The following is a 19,767-nucleotide window of genomic DNA, read 5'->3' as shown; positions in this document are numbered from 1 at the left end:
CCCGAGATCTTGGAATGCGATTGATGAAAGGAATATGACCCTGAAGGCAATGTCTCCTATAAATCGATTTAATGCAACCCTTTCGATCAAATGATTTGCAAATCAACAAAAGGATCTCAATGTGGTGCATTAAAATCATTGTTGGGGAGGCTGGGTAGTTTGGGTTTTGTAGCACCGAGCCAGTTCAAATCCACGAATAAACCGACACGTAGCAAGTCCGTGGGTTCAGCCCGGGCACTGCCGACGCCCCTCGGACCAGACGTGATGTCACGGGGTCGGCACAGAAACGAGGCGAAGAGGCGGGCGGTCAAATCGGATTCGAACCCAGGCTCCTGGCGGTGCCTCGCGCTGGTGCCTGCGCCGGCTCGGTGTCTCTTACCCCTGAACCACCCTGCCGCCTCGCTTGGCGTCATCTCACGAAGCTGCTGCTGCTGCTGCCACTCCGTGCTCCCCCCGTGCGTGACCGATCGTTGTGCCCGCAGGCTCGGCTGCGTCTTCTCCAGCCTGTCGGCCTTCTGCAAGTTCCGTGTCGACTTTGAGCTGCAGCCCGGCTACCCCTTCACGCCGCTGCAGTTTGAAGTGCGGCCCCTCATCGGCAAGCCCAGGTACTCGCTGCATTGTCCCTCATCTCAACCCCTGCCCCCACCCCCCTTCCCAGTGGGATGAGGCACACGACAGAGTCACGATGCAGGCTTATGGATCAGGATGTGACGGTTCATGTATTGATTACTGATTATTACACTCGCACAATAATTTATTGGGCGCCCTTCAATAATGGATCTGCTCGCAAAAGGCATATGTAACGATTTGTACTAAGTGAGCAGTCATTCCTGTGTCTTTGAGTGGATGCATGAGTGGGTGAGAGGTTGGGTGAGTGGGTCAGCGAATGGGTGGTTGAGTTATTAAATGAACAAGCCGGTGAGTGGGTAGATGAATATGTAGATGAGTGAGTGGGTGCTTATGTTCACTAACGAGTCGTCGTGTGGGTTGAGTAGACGAATGGACGGAAGAGCGAGCGTGTGAGCGAGTGAACGAGCGAATGGTCGAGTAGATGAGTGGGCGGTGAGTAACCGCTCACGCCTATCGCCGACGCTAACCGCCATCTGTGTGTATCGGCGGGGGGGGCCAGCGTGGAGCAGCAGGTGAGCCACGCGGTGAGGGCCGTGCCGATGGGGTGGCACTACCTGACCCGCGTCGTCCACAACATTCACGCGTCCGTGCTGGCCGGCGGCGGCAAATCCGGAGGGGCGCCCAGCGACTAAAGGGAGCAGCAGCAGTAGCAGCAGCGGCAGAGCCGGCGAACGGCACCGACGGTCCTGTGGGTGACGGCTGCCACGGCCGCGCCCGCCGCGACGGCACGGGCGCAACTGTGGCTGTGCCACGCGGAGCCGCTGGTGCTGAATCATGGAACCTGGCCAGCACAGTGGCCGGCGCTCCCCGCATCGTCCTCCGGTCGAGGTGTTTGTGAGCGCTCCTCGCTTGCCGGCGTTTAAATGTCGCCACCGTGCGTCGTGCCGGCAGCAGTGATTGAGTGTTACATTCATATTTACGTAGCTTTTTATACACTGGTCTTGAAATGTTCTTTTGACTGAACCTCAATGCTTGGGCGGCGGTAGTTTGTGTTAGCCTCGGAGTTTGGTGCTACCCAAGATGGGAACGTTTTATTTCGGCCGATTTTTTTACTTGGCCAACTAAATATGAGAACGTTAAGAACGGTGGTAACGCTTCGAGACCCTCTGGGAAGCCCTCGTGGCTACCAAGAGGAGGATCCTGCTTTGGGATGTTTGTTCCACCCCTGTTGATAAATGTTATGAGGTGAGCAGCAAACGAACCCTACTGGCTGCTCTGCCACTTCTCAGTCACGTGCCTTGGTGAATTTAGGAGTTTCCCACGCACGTTTAACGAATTGCTCAATTGGAATTACTTGTAGGTCCGAATGATGACCTTGTTTTACTCTGTGCAGCTAAAGTTACTCGGGCTGGCGCCAAGACAGGCAGACAGACAAATTCTGTTTATTTAGTCTGGCCACATCAAGACATTGGTAGCTCTTAACGCTTTCTCTACCCTGGGTGCTACCAACAATGGGAGTCTCTGCTCTGGTTTAATGCACTGCTGTCGAGTGCATAAATGCAGCCTACACGGAATGCACCAGGGGTGACTTAAACCCCCCAGCCAATAGTGCAAAGCTACACAACCCAACCTGGTGGGTGAATGAGTGGGAAGGGTGAATTAGTTATTGCATGGGTGAATGGTTTGTTGGGTGAGTGAATGAGTGGGTAGGTGAGCTAATGAGTGTGGGTGGTGTGTATGGGTGAGCACGTCACAAAGTGGGTAGGTGAGTTAGTGAGTGACAAGCGGAGAAGTGGCTTGTAACTGGAGTCTGACAGGCGACAGATACTCCAGAACTGCAGGCGCGCAGCCGGTAAAACTTTGCCGTCTTAAAGGTGTTTAGAAATTAAACTTTGGATTCAGATCGGGTGTAAATACACTTCACCGGGCCTCTCACTTCTGAACTTATTGTTTTCTCGCTTGAATTCGTTTCTACTACTTGTGCCATTTTTTCTCCTTTGTGCTTAAACATTTGCTTGTTTAGTCTCTGAAGAGTGGTGAATAAAAACCGAATACTCAGCAAAAAATATGCGAATTTGTTGTCCTTCCCCTGCACCTCCAATTAGCACGGTTGGCTATGAACAGTGCGTAAGAAGTTCTACATACAACTGTTGCTGTGTTGTGCTTATTATAATAACGTTTTTAAAGTGTGAGTAACGTGTACAGTTTTCACATGAAGGGCGTGGGAAACCAACAGGAGAGGCAGTCAGAACCGGCGACAACTGCCCAAGCTCTGTGGTCCTATCGTATGTTTCTCCAACTGCGTGTGTATGCGTGTTTGTTTGCACAAACTGGCGGTGTAACGGGGAGCCACGGGTAAGGTAATTCTGCCTGTCTCAATCCGTGAACCCATAACACCTGGGCCAGTCAGCCTCTTGACACTTCACATGGCCTCAGAGCGCACCCAGCCTGGCACAGCAGGCACCATGGTTGGTGTCACCGGCCCTTCGTAGCGTCGCGAATAGCAGCGGTTAATGTTGCATTCGTAAAATTACAGGTTACTTTTATATGAACGGGTTTAGGTTGCGGACGAGACTTTGAATAAGGCGGCTCGATTTTACAGAGGAGATTTGCGGGTAGTGTGCTCGCTGGAAATGCTTCAAAATACGGGCGGCAGCTGATGGTGAGCAGTGCGCATATAAAGGGCGATCCGTTTATAGGTACCCCACTAAAATAACGGGCATGCATTGTAGAGAAACAAGATGAAAATTAATAATGGGCATACATTCTAGAGAAACAACATTCAAATTCAAACGCTCTACACATCTCCCGCCAATCGCAACAAGTATTCTCTTGTCCGATATGCAGCCATCACCGTTGCGATATTCAATCGGCTGTTTTAAGAGAGGTCAATAACGTTAAGGTCATTCGAAATCGGTGCAGTGTCTGTAAATGGATCACAGCCTGTATTGAGCACGCAACCGCCACCATTGGAGCGGCGTGGGCGTAGGTTGGAGTCCGGGGTGGAACCTCACGGGTCCTGGAGCAGAGCCGACAGCCGGGGGTCGCTCTGCAGCCTGCGCTCCATCTCCGCGTAGACGTGCGGCGCGGTGGCCTTGTGCCTGCGGAGAGACCCCCCCCCACTGTGAGCCTCCACCGTGCAGGGCGAGCGCTGGGGGTGAGGGGTCAGCGGGGGTGGGTGAGCGGTGAGCGAGGGCAAACGGTTGGCGGCGGTGAGCAAGGGCGAGGGGTGAGAATGAGCGGTGAGGCCACACCTGTGTAGGCGCTGCTCGGTGACGAGGACGCGGAAGGCCGCCTCCTCGCACGCGGCGTTGCGCTCCTCCTCACCCGCGCGGCCCCCGGGGCCCCGTGCTCCCTCCTGCTGCTGCAGCTCCTCCACCTCCTACGGCCGCCACCAAAAGGCAAAGACCCCCCCCCCCCCGTGTAGCCTTTAACAGGTTGTTGGGGCAAGTGCTGCAAGCGAGCACCGATGATGTGTGTGTCTCTCTCTCCAAGTGGTCGCGTGGGTTTTCCTCCGGGTCCTCCAATTTTCAACGTCGCATGTTTAAGAGTATTTTGGCTGCTATAAATTTCCACGCGATGATAAGCCGCCACTGCTTCGTTGAGCTATCGTTTGCGGCCAGGTCGCTTCCGAAAACGAGCTTCACAGCCCAGCGGGGGGCCCTGACCCGGTGAGGAAAAGGTCATTGCGACGTTGAGACGGGGCGGTCAAGCCATGCGCGCTCTGCACGCGACCCCTTAACCCCCGTGGCCCCTCCGCACCGGAGACGGAACCCTGCGCTGTGCCACCTTCTCGAGGCGCTCCTGCATGGCGTTGGCCTGCGCCGTGAGCTGGCGCTTGACGTCGTCCAGGCACTCGCTCCGCAGCCGCTCCGCGTGCCGGCGCGTCAGCTCCTCGGGGTCGCCCAGGCGCGCCAGGAACGGCGCCAGGTAGTCCAGCTGGGGCTCCTCCCGGCGCCGCTGCTCCTCCTGCCGCAAGCGCTCCTGGTACGGCGTGCGCACGGAGCGACGGTGCGACGTGCATTAGCCTGGCTCTGTTAGCCTCCAGGACATAGGTGTCTTCGTCTGGCTCTATGAGCCTCTGGTATAAAGGTGTCCTTATCTGGCTCGGAGCCTCCAGTACACAGATGTCTCCGTCTGGCTCCGAGCTTCTGGAACAAAGGTGCCTTGGTCTCGAGACAACCCAGCTTACACGGCTTACGTTTGGCACCTTCGTGATGGCCATTGCGCCGTTATGATTGGCGCGTATACCAAACGTACATGTTCACACGTTCATGAGAATCTTTATGGTGTCTTCAGCACATCCAGCAGGTATGGGGTTGGGGATAGTGGTGGTGGTGGTGATGATGATGGCGGCAGTAGCACGTGCAGGGTTTGGCAGTGTTGGCGATACGGCGGTGGTGTGACTGTGGTAAAGTGGTGTAGTACCAGCTCCTGGCGCCGCTGCTTGATGCGGTGGTTGCGCAGCGTGTCGTACACGCTCACCACGAGCTCGCTCGTCGCCTCCTCCTGCGCTCGCACACGCAGCATCTCCCGCACCTACACGGGGACACGGAGACCATGGAGACACGGATACGGGGACACGGACGCAATAGAGACACCCACACGGGGACCCAGTAACGCAGACACGAGGTGTGGAGACACGGGGTCCCGGATCGCACCTCCTCCTCGGATTTCCGCACGAGCTGCAGCGTCTTCTCCTCGGCGGCCATGAGCTCCACGAGCATCTCATAAACCTCTCGCTTCTTTAACTGCGGAGCGGCGGGGTCGGCCTGCGGCACAGGGGAGGGGGGGGGGGGGCGACCGGGGTCACAAACCACCCCCTCACTCAACGCACCCCGGGTGGTACGTCGACTCCTCGGATTCGAGGTGTTCTGACCGCTAGGGCTCGGCCGTGGCGTGCTTGGCACACCTGGCGCTCACACAGCACGCCCGGCGCACCTGGTAAGCGGAGTAGGAGTCGGGCCCGGGCGGTTCGATGGTTCCGTCGGTGCCGCACGGCGGCTTGAGGAAGTGGCGGCAGGAGCGGGTGATGCGCGCCGGGTCCTGGTGGTAGAGCACGCTCACGCGCTCCTCCGCCAGCAGGAACGTGCGGCGCGACGGGTCCTCGTCCGCCGGACGCGACGGGTCCCGGTCAAAGTCTTCGGTTACCTTCTGCAGGGGTGGGGGTGGAGAGGCGCGCGCTGGCATGTCGATCGCTCGGGTCCCACGAGTCTCACTCGGACCACGTGTCTCAATAGGACCACGAGCTTCACCAGGCCTATGAATCTCACCCGGACCACGAGTCTCACCAGGACCACGTGCCTCACCAGGAACACGAGTCTCGCCAGGCCCTGAATTCCCGCCAGGACCACGAGTCTCACCAGGATGGGGCGGCAGTGCGAGTCGTGGGCCCCCGCGGGCCCGGCACGCTTCACGCGAGGCCCCAGCTGGGCGTGGCGAGCACGCAGGCGGTCGCCGCGCCCCTCGAACTCCTCCCACAGCTCGAGCGCCGTCTCGCGGCGGCTCCGCAGGCCGTCCACGCGCGCCGCGCTGTAGAACTCGGCCCGCCGCTCCGTCTCGGGCACCGGCGACGCGAACGTGTGCTCTGCCGGGCACGCCAGTGGAGAGCGACGGGGAGGGGAGTAGAGTGAGATGAGAGGGAGGAGAGTGTGTGGATGGGGAGTGAGATGAGAGGGGAGAGGTAGGCAGGGCCAAGTCTATTGAGCATCTGGAAGGTGGTGAGTCTGCAATCTTGAAATTGACCAGCGTGGGGACTTTGAGCCGGTGGCACAACGTGGAGTTTGGCGGCGGAGTGTCGGATCAACGCCGGCGAGTCCCAGCGGCCTCCAGCCGACCCCCACATCCCCCTCCCCCCTGTACCTTTAAGGCAGTCGGCGCGTCCGGGCGCGAAGTGTTCGGTGACCAGGCCCGACTCCTTGTTGAGCAGCTTGCGCTCCAGCCGGTCCTTGCGGTGGCCGTAGGTCTCCCTCACCTCCACCAGCTGGGTGCCTGCGCCAGCCACCACCACCACCACACACGCACGCATGCAGGCGACAGCCGCCTGCGTCACGGAGCGGCCGCCGGCGTCACGGAGCGGCCGCCGGCGTCAGGGAGCGGCCGCCGGCGTTAGCGAGCGGCCCCGGCATCAGGCGGCAACGAGCGATGGAGATTGCCGGTGGTCGTCGAAGACTCAAAGCCGCGATCTACTCGGGCACCGTCAGGGCAGTTTAACACGTCGTAGTTGTCGTAGGAGGAGGCCTTCGTGACCAATATTATTCCTAATAAGGTTTTTGTTTGGGTTAGATCACGTAAATATAGTTGTGTCGTTAACCCGCCACCACCCGACACAGCCAATCAGTAAGGTTCATCACGTAAACAAAACGTGCCAATTCGTTACGACTTCAGCACACCGGTTGTGTGTTGGAGAGGAAACCCACAACGTTTACAATTTGAGTACCGTGACATTTCGCCGGGCGACCACAACCAGGGCAGCCGTTGCCGGCAATCGTCACCGGCAACGGTTGCCGTGGCAATATCCCCTTTGCCATTCGAAATCCAAAACAATTCTGATTCAAGCTGCCCACCGCTGAGCGGGCAAACCCGGGGCGGCAACTTCCAATCAGGGTGGAGACTGAGGTCACGTGTTTTTGTATTGTAACGTTCTGACCCCGTGCCTCGACTGGACATCTGTGAAAAAGAGCGTTATGGCTCCCCGGATTCTACCAGTACAAATAAATATGCTGATTCTGATTCTGCTGCCCGAGCTCACGCTTTCTGCACCTGAAACGAGTGGCCAATTCCGCATCCACCATGGGTGCGATCTGAACGGATGGAACAGAACGTCTTCTGATGGATTGCTTTTCTGAAGTCAGGTATTGCTTTGAGTGAGCGACTGGGCGAACTGACCGGTAATAATGGACTGCATGAAGGAAGGACAGTCACTAGTGACTAGTACTCAGCCTGCTCCATCTCTAACCAACTAGTGACTAGTACAAGGCCTGCTCCATCTCTAACCAACTCGTGACTAGTACAAGGCCTGCCCCATCCCTCACCAACTAGTGTCTAGTACAAGGCCTGCCCCATCCATCACCAACTAGTGTCTAGTACAAGGGCTGCTCCATCTCTAATCAACTAGTGACTAGTACAAGGCCTGGCCCATCTCTAATCAATTAGTGACTAGTACAAGGCCTGCCCCATCTCTAACCAACTAGTGTCTAGTACAAGGCCTGCCCCATCTCTAACCAACTAGTGACTAGTACAAGGCCTGCCCCATCTCTCACCAACTAGTGTCTAGTACAAAGCCTGCCCCATCTCTAATCAACTAGTGACTAGTACAAGGCCTGCCCCATCTCTAACCAACTAGTGTCTAGTACAAGGCCTGCCCCATCTCTAATCAACTAGTGACTAGTACAAGGCCTGCCCCATCTCTAATCAACTAGTGACTAGTACAAGACCTGCCCCATCTCTCACCAACTAGTGTCTAGTACAAGGCCTGTCCCATCTCTAACCAACTAGTCACTAGTACAAGGCCTGCCCCATCCCTAATCAACTAGCGACTAGTACAAGGGCTGCCCCATCCCTGATCAACTAGTGACTAGTACTCAGCCTGCTCCATCTCTAACCAACTAGTGACTAGTACAAGGCCTGCCCCATCTCTAACCAACTAGTGACTAGTACAAGGCCTGCCCCATCTCTAACCAACTAGTGACTAGTACAAGGCCTACCCCATCTCTCACCAACTAGTGTATAGTACAAGGCCTGCCCCATCTCTCACCAACTAGTGACTAGTACAAGGCCTGCCCCATCTCTAATCAACTAGTGTCTAGTACAAGGCCTGCCCCATCTCTAATCAACTAGTGACTAGTACAAGGCCTGCCCCATCTCTAACCAACTAGTGACTAGTACAAGGCCTGCCCCATCTCTCACCAACTAGTGGCTAGTACAAGGCCTCCTCCATCTCTAAACAATTAGTGACTAGTACAAGGCCTGCCCCATCTCTAACCAACAGGTTTCTTTACAGTCTATAGACCAATCATTGTTCAGCATACACACATTTCACCAAAGCTTGAGAGAGAGAACTCTGTCACTTTATTCCATTGTCCCACCCAAGTTGCCACAGTTGCGCACGATCGATGCATTACCGATGATGGTTGCCAGCAACAATTGCTCTGATATTTCTTTGGTGGATCACGGTTCCTTAAGGTGTACCCAAGTTCTGTGAGGCTCGACCGGAACGCATGGCAAGCCCCTCCACCCATCAAGCTACGGCAAAAATAGACGCAACCACGGCCCACTCAAGTCACCAGACCCGGCCAAAAGACAAAGATCCCCCGTGTAGCCTTCACAGAGCGTTGGGGCAAGTGCCGTTAGCTAGGAGCACCTGTGAAGGCCGGCACAGCACACGAGGGGTTGGGTAGCCAGCACCACACCCGGCTGCCTGTCTCCCTAGTGGTGATATTTACACACAGTACCAGGTAATCATTTAAGGCTGAGTCGAACTAGAGAAGGCCCAGGACCGGTTTAAATATTCGCCATCACTGTTATTGGTCGTGAGCAGGAATCGAACTCGGGTCGCCGGGTTCATAGCGCAGTGCGCCAACCACTGCACCACGCTCCACCGAACTCGACCACACGCACGACGAGCACAAACAACCCGGCGCATCGGGGGGGGGTGGGGGGGGGGGCAGTTGTGGCGCCTGCGCACCGAGCAAGTCACCGAGTGACCAACCGAGCGAGTGACCAACCGAGCGAGTGACCAAGCAAGTGACCAAGCCAGTGACAGAGCGAGTGACCAAGCGAGTGACCAAGCAAGTGACTGAGTGACCGAGCGAGTGACCAAGCGAGTGACCGACCTAGCGAGCGATTGAGCAAGTGACTGAGCGAGCAAGTGACTGAGTGACCGACTGAGCGACCGAACAAGTGACCGACCGAGCGAGTGACCGAGCGAGTGACCGAGCTAGTGACCGACTGAGCGAGCGACCGATTGAGTGACCAAGTGACCGACCGAGCGAGTGACCGAGTGACCGACTGAGCAAGCGACCGATTGAGTGACCAAGTGACCGAGCGAGTGACCAACTGAGCGAGCGAGCGAGCGAGTGACCGCCGGCGAACTCACACTCGTCGTCACGGAAGACGGAGAGGCGCGATATGAGGCCGTCGCGCTGCAGGAACGGTGCCAGCTTCTCGAGCCGTGCACGGCGGAACTGCACCGTCCTCTTGCCACCAGGGCAGCGCATCTCCAAGTCTGCACGCGAGAGTGAATTCATTTTAATTAAACGTTTTTTTTAATTGTCTTTCTCAACCAGTGCTGTCCCCGATCGTGCTCCTGGCATCACCATGGTCTTGAAACGGAGACTCCGGTCGCAGTGCTCGCAAAGCGACGCCGCCGATACGGGTTCAGAGAGAACGGCCCGCGGAAAGCGGATATCACAGAACTACCTTCTGAGATCCGGCGGACACCCAGGACAGCACCCACTCTGCCACCGAGTCAAGTTCACCGCACGACAGTCGACGCGACATTTTTTATTCTCAAGAGCTGCTGGAATCATCCAAATTCAGTGCAAAGCCCAAATTGTTGTACTGTAATGGGGACAGCTGGATCCTACCGTGTGGGGACAGCCGGATCCTACCGTGTGGGGACAGCAAGATCCTACCGTGTGGGGACAGCCGGATCCTACCATGTGGGGACAGCTGGATCCTACCATGTGGGGACAGCCGGATCCTGCCGTGTGGGGACAGCTGGATCCTACCGTGTGGGGACAGCCGGATCCTACCGTGTGGGGACAGCTGGATCCTACCGTGTGGGGACAGCCGGATCCTACCGTGTGGGGACAGCCGGATCCTACCGTGTGGGGACAGCCGGATCCTACAGTGTGGGGACAGCCGGATCCTACCGTGTGGGGACAGCTGGATCCTACTGTGTGGGGACAGCCGGATCCTACTGTGTGGGGACAGCCGGATCCTACCGTGTGGGGACAGCCAGATCCTACCGTGTGGGGACAGCTGGATCCTACCGTGTGGGGACAGCTGGATCCTACCGTGTGGGGACAACTGGATCCTACTGTGTGGGGACAGCCGGATCCTACCGTGTGGGGACAGCCAGATCCTACCGTGTGGGGACAGCTGGATCCTACCGTGTGGGGACAGCCAGATCCTACCGTGTGGGGACAGCAGGATCCTACCGTGTGGGGACAGCTGGATCCTACCGTGTGGGGACAGCTGGATCCTACCGTGTGGGGACAGCCGGATCCTACCGTGTGGGGACAGCTGGATCCTACCGTGTGGGGACAGCTGGATCCTACCGTGTGGGGACAGCTGGATCTTACTGTGTGGGGACAGCTGGATCCTACCGTGTGGGGACAGCTGGATCCTGCCCACCCACGATGGAGGCAGCGTGGACCCCGCCCGCTCCTCCTTCTGCCGACGCTGCAGGCAAACACGCAAACGACATGTGACTGTTACTGTGGACCCTAACCCAATACTAACGTCATCGCTAACCCTATCGCTAACTCTATCACTAACCCTATCACGAACCTAACCCAAACCCTAACCTTACTGAAACTCATAACTCTAACCCAACACTCAATCCTAACCTAGCCTTAACTCCTAACTCTAACCATATCCCTAACCTCACCTTAACTCCTATCTCTAACCCAACTCTAACCTCATCCAAAACTCTCACCTCACCTAAACCCAATCCTAACCCAATCCCTCAAACCTCCCCCAGACCCCTGGCTGCAGCTCCTACGTCACCCGACATCTTCACCTCCGGATCGGCCTCCTCCTCCTTGTCCTCCTCCTCCTCCTCTTCCTCTTCGTCGCCGTAGCCGCCGTGAGCCGCTGATCCGGCCGTGCGCGGACGAACGCCGGGGAACACGGCCTCCCAGCCAAGCGCGTCGTGGACATGGAACGACACTCCCTGCGGTACACACACACGCACGCACGCACACACACACGCGGGCGGCACACACACACACACACGCGGGCGGCACACACACACACGCGCGCACACACCCCGGTCGATGCCGCGAGATTAAAACTACGAAGCTATAAGCAGGGAAGGCCCCACTGAGCTACTGTGGAGTTCGTTCTCACAAGCGGCCCCGGCTATCGCGAATGGCAGCTCGACAAAGTGGGCTTGTCACGTGGACATTTATGGTGGCTAAAACACTCCAAACACCTGACGTTGATTCAAAATGCTGAGGGAAAAACCAGAGGACCCGGAGAATAAATTGCGCGACCACATGCAAACATGCAAACTCCAAATCTACAGCAGCAGCAGCAGGCGTCAGGGTCGAACCCACGACCTCCTGTAAACCAGGCGAGGTGGTTAACATCTGACCATGATGATGACGACAATAATAATAATATGTCCGGCATATTCGAGTCCCCATCGTCATTCGGTGGACAACACCGCGGGCTATCTCGGAAACGGCTATCGCTAGCCGCCACTAGCCACTGCTATCCACCGCAAGCCATCGCTAGCCATTGTTAGCCAGCACTAGCCATTGTTAGCCATCACCGTACCGCGGCAGTAGCCATCGCTAGCCATCGCTAGCCATTGTTAGCCATCACCGTACCGCGGCAGTAGCCATCGCTAGCCAGCGCTAGCCATTGTTAGCCATCACCGTACCGCGGCAGTAGCCATCGCTAGCCGCCGCTTGCCGATGTGCCACAGCACTAGCCACGGCTAGCCGTCGTCTCGCCGCGGCACGCGGCCACCAGCTCGGCCACCTGGCATCCGTGGCGGCAGTCCTGCACGTTGACCCAGTAGTTGCGGTGGTTCCACACGCTCTCCACGCCCAGGAAGCGCCCGTCGGCCGTGGAGAAGGCGCGACCGCTCAGCGGCTCCACGAAGAACGCCTCGGCCACGCCGCGCCGGCCCGGCCGCACCAGCACCCAGCAGTGGACGCGCAGCCCGTGCAGCGGGTCCAGAGACGGGCGATCGCGCTCCTGCACGCAAGACGAAGACAAAGATCCCCCGCCCCCCCCCGCCGCGTAGCTTCAGCAGACCGTTGGGGCGACTGCCGTTAGCGAGCACCTGTGAGCAGGAATTGAACTCGGGTCGCCTGGGTTCGTAGCGCAGCACGCTATCCTCTACGCTACCGCTGCACACATATACACATCCAAATCAGACGGACAAAGATCCCCCGTCTAGCCTGTAACAGACCGTAGGAGCAAGTGCTGTTAGCAAGTAGCACCTATGAAGGCTGGCACGGCACACGAGGGGGGGGGGGTGGGTGGCCAACACAACGCCCGACCGCCTTTGTCTCCCCAGTGGCAATGCTTACACACTGCACCAGGTACACATTTGAAGCTGAGTTGACCTAGGAGAGGCCCAGGACCGGTTAAGATAATCGTCACTGGTGTTGGCCTCGAGCAAGAATCGAACTCGGGTCGCCAGGTTCGTAGCACAGCGTAGGTCTAACTGCTACACCAGCGCTGCAAAAACAACCGCCATTCGCCGCTATGTGGCAGTGACATCACCTAGGCGGTTGTGCCAGGCCAGGTGCACCTTGAGGCCACGCGAAGTGTCGAAGGCTCGCCGCTGGCCGGAGGTCACGGGACAGACCCAGGTGGCACGGGCTGACTGACCGAGACGACTGGCGGACGCGCCGGCCGTGCTGCCCGCACGCGGCACCCCACGACGCCGAGACGCGTTAGCGGTCGGCCCCCCGGCAGAGTGCCGCCTCCGCTTCTCACCGCGGCGCCGGCCTCCTCCTCCCGCCGGCGCCGCTCCCGCGCGGCCCCCTCCTCGGCCTGCCGGCGCTCCTCCAGCCGCTCCTCGTGGTGGCTGCGCAGGTCCCGCGCTCGCCGCACCGCGTACTTGTTGGGCGGGCGCCGGGGCTCGGCTGGCTCGGGCTGCGCTCACGCACGCAACCACAGAGAACCCCGCCCCCCCGCCACCGCACGCACACCCATGTAGCACGCACACAGACTGTCGGGGCGAGAGCCGCGAGTGAGGAACACCCACGAAGGCCGGCACGTCGGCGTGGGCAAACGCCGCGCCACGGTCGCCGGACCGTCTTCCCGTCGCCGACGTTTAACGTGTGGGGCCGGGTGCTCGTTAAAGGCCGTGTCGACCTGGGGGAGGAGACGGGACCGGTTCGGATGTTCGTCAACGATGTTGGCCGTGAGCGGGAATCGAGCCCGGCGCGCTACAACTCTGTGCTCCCGCACACGGCACATGCAGGCGTCGGTGCCACCTGACACTGAATATTGAAACCGGTCCGGAGCTTTGCTTGTCTTGAATCAGTGCTGCTGACATCAAGCACTCCCAGAAGGCCGTGCGGGTGATGAAGGCCGTGCGGACCGCGAGGGGCTACGCGAGTTCATGCAGCAAAATCCATCATCGGCGATTTGTTGTTGTTTTTGGTCTATGCGTTGGTGGTCGTGGCGTTGGCGTTGATGGCGCTGGCGGTGGTGGCGGTGTTGGCGTTGGTGGCGGTGGTGGTGGTGGTGTTGGCGGTGGTGGCGCTGGCAGTGGTTGCGGTGTTGGCGTTCGTGGTGGTGGCGTTGGTGGTGGTGGCGTTGGTGGTGGTGGCGTTGGTGGTGGTGGCGGCGTTGGTGGTGGTGGCGGCGTTGGTGGTGGCGTTGGCAGTGGTGGCATTGGTGGTGGTGGCGTCAAAAACGCGCACGCTCCCTCACCGGCTCGGGCTCGCGGAGGAGCGGGCAGTCGGCACGCGACTCGTCGGCGAGGCACGTGGGCCGGTCGGCATAGCCGCACACGCAGTAGGCGTCGTAGCCGGCGCCCAGCAGCAGCGAGCACAGCAGGGAGCTCGCCTCCAGGGAGTTGGCGCGCTTCCGCCGGAGCACCGTCACCGGCGACGCCAGCCGCGACGGCTGCGGCGGGGGGGGGGGGGGGCGATGCCGGTTCGTGTAACTCCAACCGAGTCGTTTGCCGCGTCGACGCTCGGCGCGGGACAAGGTCACGTGACCGTTAACGTCCAATGCGAAGCAGGCGGCGTGTAGCAGCTTCTTACCGTTGATACAAAGTAAAAGATCCCTCGCCTGTAACAGACTGTTGGGGCAAGTGCTGTTAGCGAGCACCTATGAAGGCCAGAACGGCACACGAGGGGGTGGGTGGCCAGCACCATGCCCGGCCGCCTTTGTCTCCCCTGTAGTGATGTTTTAGGCACCGCACCAGATACTAATTTGAGGCTGAGTCGACCTCGGGGAGGCCCAGGACCGGTTCAAATAATCGTCACCGGTGTTGGCCGTGAGCGGGAATCGAACTCGAGTCGCCAGGTTCATAGCGCAGCGTAGCGCTAACCGCTGCACCACCGCTCCTCGCTATTACGGTTGATACACAAGGCGGTGTTAGTCCAATCGAACGACTCAAGGCGCGAGACGTAGCGCCTCCGGTTTGCGCAGTTGGCTCCGTACGGTGCGAAAGAAGTTCAACGGGGGGGGGAGGGGGGGCGGGGGGGCCGGGGGGGGCGGGGGGGTGCCAACATCGGGTACCAAAGCGGAATAATTTCGACCTGGTGCACTGTTTTTTTTTTATTTTACAAATAATTTCTGGATGCTACGTTGGGCGGTGTCGCACACTTCACAAGAAAACTCAACACATTCATCCAGAACACCATGCCCTTTAAAGAGTAAAAGAAAGGCAATGGCCCTTCATACTTTTATGTACTATCAAGAAGGGCCATTGCCCGAAACGTCGCCTATTCTACATATATAAAGCCCACGGGTGTTATTGTAAGTATGTTGAACTTCTTTCGCGCCGCACGTAGCCAACCGCGGGTGATCGGAGGCGGGAGGAGGACGAACGTAACCCCCCGTATCGTGCCCCTCACCAGCGCCGTGGGCGGCTCGAGCGGGGTGGGCACCACGCAGTCGGAGACGAAGCTGGCGCTGCCCTGCCAGTGCTGGAGCTCGAGGTAGGGCACCAGCGTGGGCCTCAGGGTGGTGCACACAAACTTCTGCACGCGCGGCTCACACAAAGACAAAGGTTCCCCCCTGTGCAGTATAGCCTTTGCGAGGCTCTCGGGGCAAGCGCCGTTAGCGAGCAGCACACGACGGGGCGGCGTGGAGGGCCAGCCCCCGTTCCTGGTGGCTGGGAGATGTTGACTACCTCGCCAGGTATACAGGAGCTCGTGGATTCGATCCCGACCCTGACGCCTGCTGCTGCTGCTGCTGTATATTTCTCTCTCCCTGTGGTTGCGTGGATTTTCCTCCGGCTCCTCCGGTTTTTCCCCTCCACATTTTGAATCAACATCACCACGCGTTTAGAGTTTTTGGCTGCGAGACATTTACACGCGATAAGCTGCGGTGCTTCGTTGAGCTATCTAGCTCAGTGGGCCTTACCTGGTAAAATAAAAAGTAGTTAGTAGTAGCAGGATGTCTCTGCATTGCCACTTTTCACACGTGGCACCAGGCTCGTTAAAGGCCGAGTCGACCTAGGGGAGGCTCAGGTACCGGTTAAGATACTGTATTCACCACCGGTGTTGGCCGTGAGCAGGAATCGAACTTGGCCGATCTGGTTTCGCAGTGCTGCAACCACCACACTCCCGCACCCCAAAGACAAAGATCCCCCGTGTAGCCTTTACCAAACTGTAGGGGCAAGTGCTGTTAGCAAGCAGCACCTATGAAGGCCGCAACGGCACACGAGGGGGTGGGCGGCCAGCACCACGCCCGGCCGCCTTTGTCTCCCCAGTGGTGATGTTTACTACACACCGCACCCAGGTACTCATTTGAGGTCGAGTTGACCTAGGAGAGACCCATGACCGGTGAGCGGGAATCGAACTCGGGCCGCCGGGTCCGTAGCACTACCGCTCCCCCACACACACTGCACGCACCACCCCCCACACACCTGGGGCCCCTTGCATGCCCCCCCCACACACCTGTGGCCACTCCCGTGCCCCCCCACACACCTGTGGCCCCTCCCATGCCCCCCCTACACACCTGGGGCCCCTCCCATGCCCCCCCCACACACCTGGGGCCCCTCCCATGCCCCCCCCCACACACCTGGGGCCCCTCGCATGCCCCCCCCCACACACCTGTGGCCCCTCCCATGCACCCCCCCCACACACCTGTGGCCCCTCCCATGCCCCCCCCCACACACCTGGGGCCCCTCGCATGCCCCCCCCCCACACACCTGGGGCCCCTCGCATGCCCCCCCCCCACACACCTGCACCCCGCACTCGTTGGCGGGGCAGAGCAGCAGCGGCCTGCGGTCGGGGTACAGGAGTGAGTACTGCCGCTGGAATGAGTCCGCGAGCACCAGCAGCTCCTCCTCGCGGGGGGAGTTCTCCCGGAACGACGCCCGCACGTCCCAGCCGGCTCCCGCTGAGTCCCACTCGCCCGCAGGAGGCGCCGGGGGTCCGGCCCCGAACCCGGCCTCGCGTGCTGCTGCAGGCCGCGGCTTGCGGCCGTCTCCACAAGCCGGGGCCTCTCCCTCGGGCCCGGCGGCTCTCGATGTCGCCTCCTCCTCCTCCTCGGCCTCCTCCTCCTCCTCAGCCTCCTTCTCCTCCTCCTCGGCTGCCCTGCGACCGTCCCAGAGGCCATGGACGCCGGTCGGCATTGAAGAATGCGCGTGGCGCCAGGGGCGTGTGATGCCGTGTCAGCTGATAAGGTGGCGTTGTAGTGTGTTGTGAGCTGGTGTGAGTTTGGAGTGTGTGAGCTGGTGTGAGTTTGAAGTGTGTGAGATGGTGTGAGTTTGAAGTGTGTGGTGGTGTGAGTTTGAAGTGTGTAGTGGTGGGGTTGTAGTGTGTTGTGAGCTGGTGTGAGTTTGAAGTGTGTGAGCTGGTGTGAGTTTGAAGTGTGTGGTGGTGGGGTTGTAGTGTGTTGTGAGCTGGTGTGAGTTTGAAGTGTGTGAGATGGTGTGAGTTTGAAGTGTGTAGTGGTGGGGTTGTAGTGTGTTGTGAGCTGGTGTGAGTTTGAAGTGTGAGCTGGTGTGAGTTTGAAGTGTGTGGTGGTGTGAGTTTGAAGTGTGTAGTGGTGGGGTTGTAGTGTGTTGTGAGCTGGTGTGAGTTTGGAGTGTGTGAGCTGGTGTGAGTTTGAAGTGTGTGGTGGTGGGGTTGTAGTGTGTTGTGAGCTGGTGTGAGTTTGAAGTGTGTGAGATGGTGTGAGTTTGAAGTGTGTGGTGGTGGGGTTGTAGTGTGTTGTGAGCTGGTGTGAGTTTGAAGTGTGAGCTGGTGTGAGTTTGAAGTGTGTGGTGGTGTGAGTTTGAAGTGTGTAGTGGTGGGGTTGTAGTGTGTTGTGAGCTGGTGTGAGTTTGAAGTGTGTGAGATGGTGTGAGTTTGAAGTGTGTGGTGGTGGGGTTGTAGTGTGTTGTGAGCTGGTGTGAGTTTGAAGTGTGAGCTGGTGTGAGTTTGAAGTGTGTGGTGGTGTGAGTTTGAAGTGTGTAGTGGTGGGGTTGTAGTGTGTTGTGAGCTGGTGTGAGTTTGAAGTGTATGAGATGGTGTGAGTTTGAAGTGTGTAGTGGTGGGGTTGTAGTGTGTTGTGAGCTGGTGTGAGTTTGAAGTGTGTGAGATGGTGTGAGTTTGAAGTGTGTGGTGGTGTGAGTTTGAAGTGTGTAGTGGTGGGGTTGTAGTGTGTTGTGAGCTGGTGTGAGTTTGAAGTGTGTGAGATGGTGTGAGTTTGAAGTGTGTGAGATGGTGTGAGTTTGAAGTGTGTGAGATGGTGTGAGTTTGAAGTGTGTGAGATGGTGTGAGTTTGAAGTGTGTGAGATGGTGTGAGTTTGAAGTGTGTGGTGGTGTGAGTTTGAAGTGTGTGGTGGTGTGAGTTTGAAGTGTGTAGTGGTGGGGTTGTAGTGTGTTGTGAGCTGGTGTGAGTTTGAAGTGTGTGAGATGGTGTGAGTTTGAAGTGTGTGAGATGGTGTGAGTTTGAAGTGTGTGAGATGGTGTGAGTTTGAAGTGTGTGGTGGTGTGAGTTTGAAGTGTGTGGTGGTGTGAGTTTGAAGTGTGTAGTGGTGGGGTTGTAGTGTGTTGTGAGCTGGTGTGAGTTTGAAGTGTGTGAGCTGGTGTGAGTTTGAAGTGTGTGAGATGGTGTGAGTTTGAAGTGTGTGGTGGTGAGTTTGAAGTGTGTGGTGGTGTGAGTTTGAAGTGTGTGAGATGGTGTGAGTTTGAAGTGTGTGGTGGTGAGTTTGAAGTGTGTGATGGTGTGAGTTTGAAGTGTGTGAGATGGTGTGAGTTTGAAGTGTGTGGTGGTGAGTTTGAAGTGTGTGAGATGGTGTGAGTTTGAAGTGTGAGATGGTGTGAGTTTGAAGTGTGTGGTGGTGAGTTTGAAGTGTGTGGTGGTGAGTTTGAAGTGTGAGATGGTGTGAGTTTGAAGTGTGTGGTGGTGAGTTTGAAGTGTGAGATGGTGTGAGTTTGAAGTGTGTAGTGGTGAGTTTGAAGTGTGTGAGATGGTGTGAGTTTGAAGTGTGAGATGGTGTGAGTTTGAAGTGTGTGGTGGTGAGTTTGAAGTGTGTGGTGGTCTGAGTTTGAAATGTGAGATGGTGTGAGTTTGCAGTGTGTGGTGGTGTGAGTTTGACCAGGAGATGAACCCCGTTTAGAGGCGTTGAAGAGTCCCTCTCTTGCAAGGGCGACCTCTATTACACGATGGCGAACTGAGGACTGTGCACTATATACTGCATATAGTAACAGACAAACGTTTACATTTCACAAACCTAGATTCACTTCATATCAGTAAAATGTATACTTTGACGGTGAAATTAATCCACACGGGGCAGCATCGGAGTGGGTGGTAGTGTTAGGAGCACTGTAGTTGTTGTGGTGGTTGTTGTGTTTGATTCTATTGCAGTTGTAGTCGTGGTTGGCGATCGTTGCAATGTTTCTGCAGTTGTAATGGTTGGTTGCTGTGGTAGTTGTAATGGTGGATGTCGTTGTAGCGGTAGTTGTGGCGGTTGTAGTGGTGGTCTCACAGGAGTCGAGTTCTGGGTGACCTCGCCTCCTCTCCAGGCCCTACGCCGCCTTCCATCGTTTCCTCTCCACCTCGTCTCGCTCCTCGAATCCTCGTTAGCTCCTTCCCGTCTCCCTCCTCGTATATCTCCCCTCCTCCCAAGTCCTCCTCCTCTCTTCCTGTCTCTCTCCCCGTGTCTCTCTCCGTCTCCCTGTCGCTCTCCCCGTGTCCGTCTCTAAGGCACGTGTTGACGCCTCGCGTTGCTAGGCAACCGAGTGCGCCCCTGCGTCACGTGACGCGGAAGTCCCCTACTCCCCCCTCCCCGCGCGCACAGCCCACGTGACAACAATACGAGCAGCACGTGGC

At 57.8% G+C, this 19,767-nt stretch overlaps 2 protein-coding genes across 2 annotated transcripts in view; one reads left to right on the top strand and one right to left on the bottom strand.

Moving 5' to 3' along the window:
* KNL1 (kinetochore scaffold 1) overlaps positions 1-2,636 on the top strand; it is a 31,752-nt gene extending 29,116 nt beyond the window's left edge. Inside the window, exons 28-29 of the mRNA XM_032974335.2 lie at positions 483-605; positions 1,130-2,636. Of these exons, the coding sequence (XP_032830226.1) occupies positions 483-605; positions 1,130-1,262 (256 nt within the window). The 3' untranslated portion in view covers positions 1,263-2,636. The remainder of the gene's footprint in view (positions 1-482; positions 606-1,129) is intronic.
* Positions 53-19,716, bottom strand: DRC7 (dynein regulatory complex subunit 7). The gene is made up of 17 exons (XM_032974356.2): positions 19,424-19,716; positions 16,688-17,042; positions 15,354-15,479; positions 14,200-14,394; positions 13,255-13,413; positions 12,286-12,504; positions 11,318-11,470; positions 10,902-10,977; positions 9,668-9,796; positions 6,433-6,561; positions 5,934-6,157; positions 5,512-5,724; positions 5,232-5,342; positions 4,999-5,109; positions 4,360-4,554; positions 3,825-3,952; positions 53-3,671 (listed from the first exon to the last, which is right to left on the bottom strand). The coding sequence occupies exons 1-17, from the start codon at positions 19,477-19,479 to the stop codon at positions 3,581-3,583; spliced, it is 2,670 nt and encodes an 889-aa protein (XP_032830247.1). The 5' UTR covers positions 19,480-19,716; the 3' UTR covers positions 53-3,580.
* Between the last annotated feature and the right edge of the window lie 51 nt (positions 19,717-19,767).

This window comes from Petromyzon marinus, chromosome 53, assembly GCF_048934315.1.
Source record: "Petromyzon marinus isolate PM22_M1 ecotype Great Lakes invasive population chromosome 53, UKy_Petmar_22M1.pri1.0, whole genome shotgun sequence".
NCBI lineage: Eukaryota > Metazoa > Chordata > Hyperoartia > Petromyzontiformes > Petromyzontidae > Petromyzon > Petromyzon marinus.
This window is presented reverse-complemented; position numbering and strand designations above follow the sequence as displayed.

What these genes read in the sequence shown, in the direction of transcription:
- DRC7 (XM_032974356.2), bottom strand. Translation starts at nt 19,479, where the DNA reads ATGGAAGGCGGCGTAGGGCCTGGAGAGGAGGCGAGGTCACCCAGAACT. An exon ending in TGCAGGAGCGCCTCGAGAAG is followed by an intron (nt 3,953 to 4,359) that starts GTGGCACAGCGC and finishes TGGCGGCCGTAG; the next exon opens with GAGGTGGAGGAGCTGCAGCA. An exon ending in ACCGAGCAGCGCCTACACAG is followed by an intron (nt 3,672 to 3,824) that starts GTGTGGCCTCAC and finishes GTCTCTCCGCAG; the next exon opens with GCACAAGGCCACCGCGCCGC.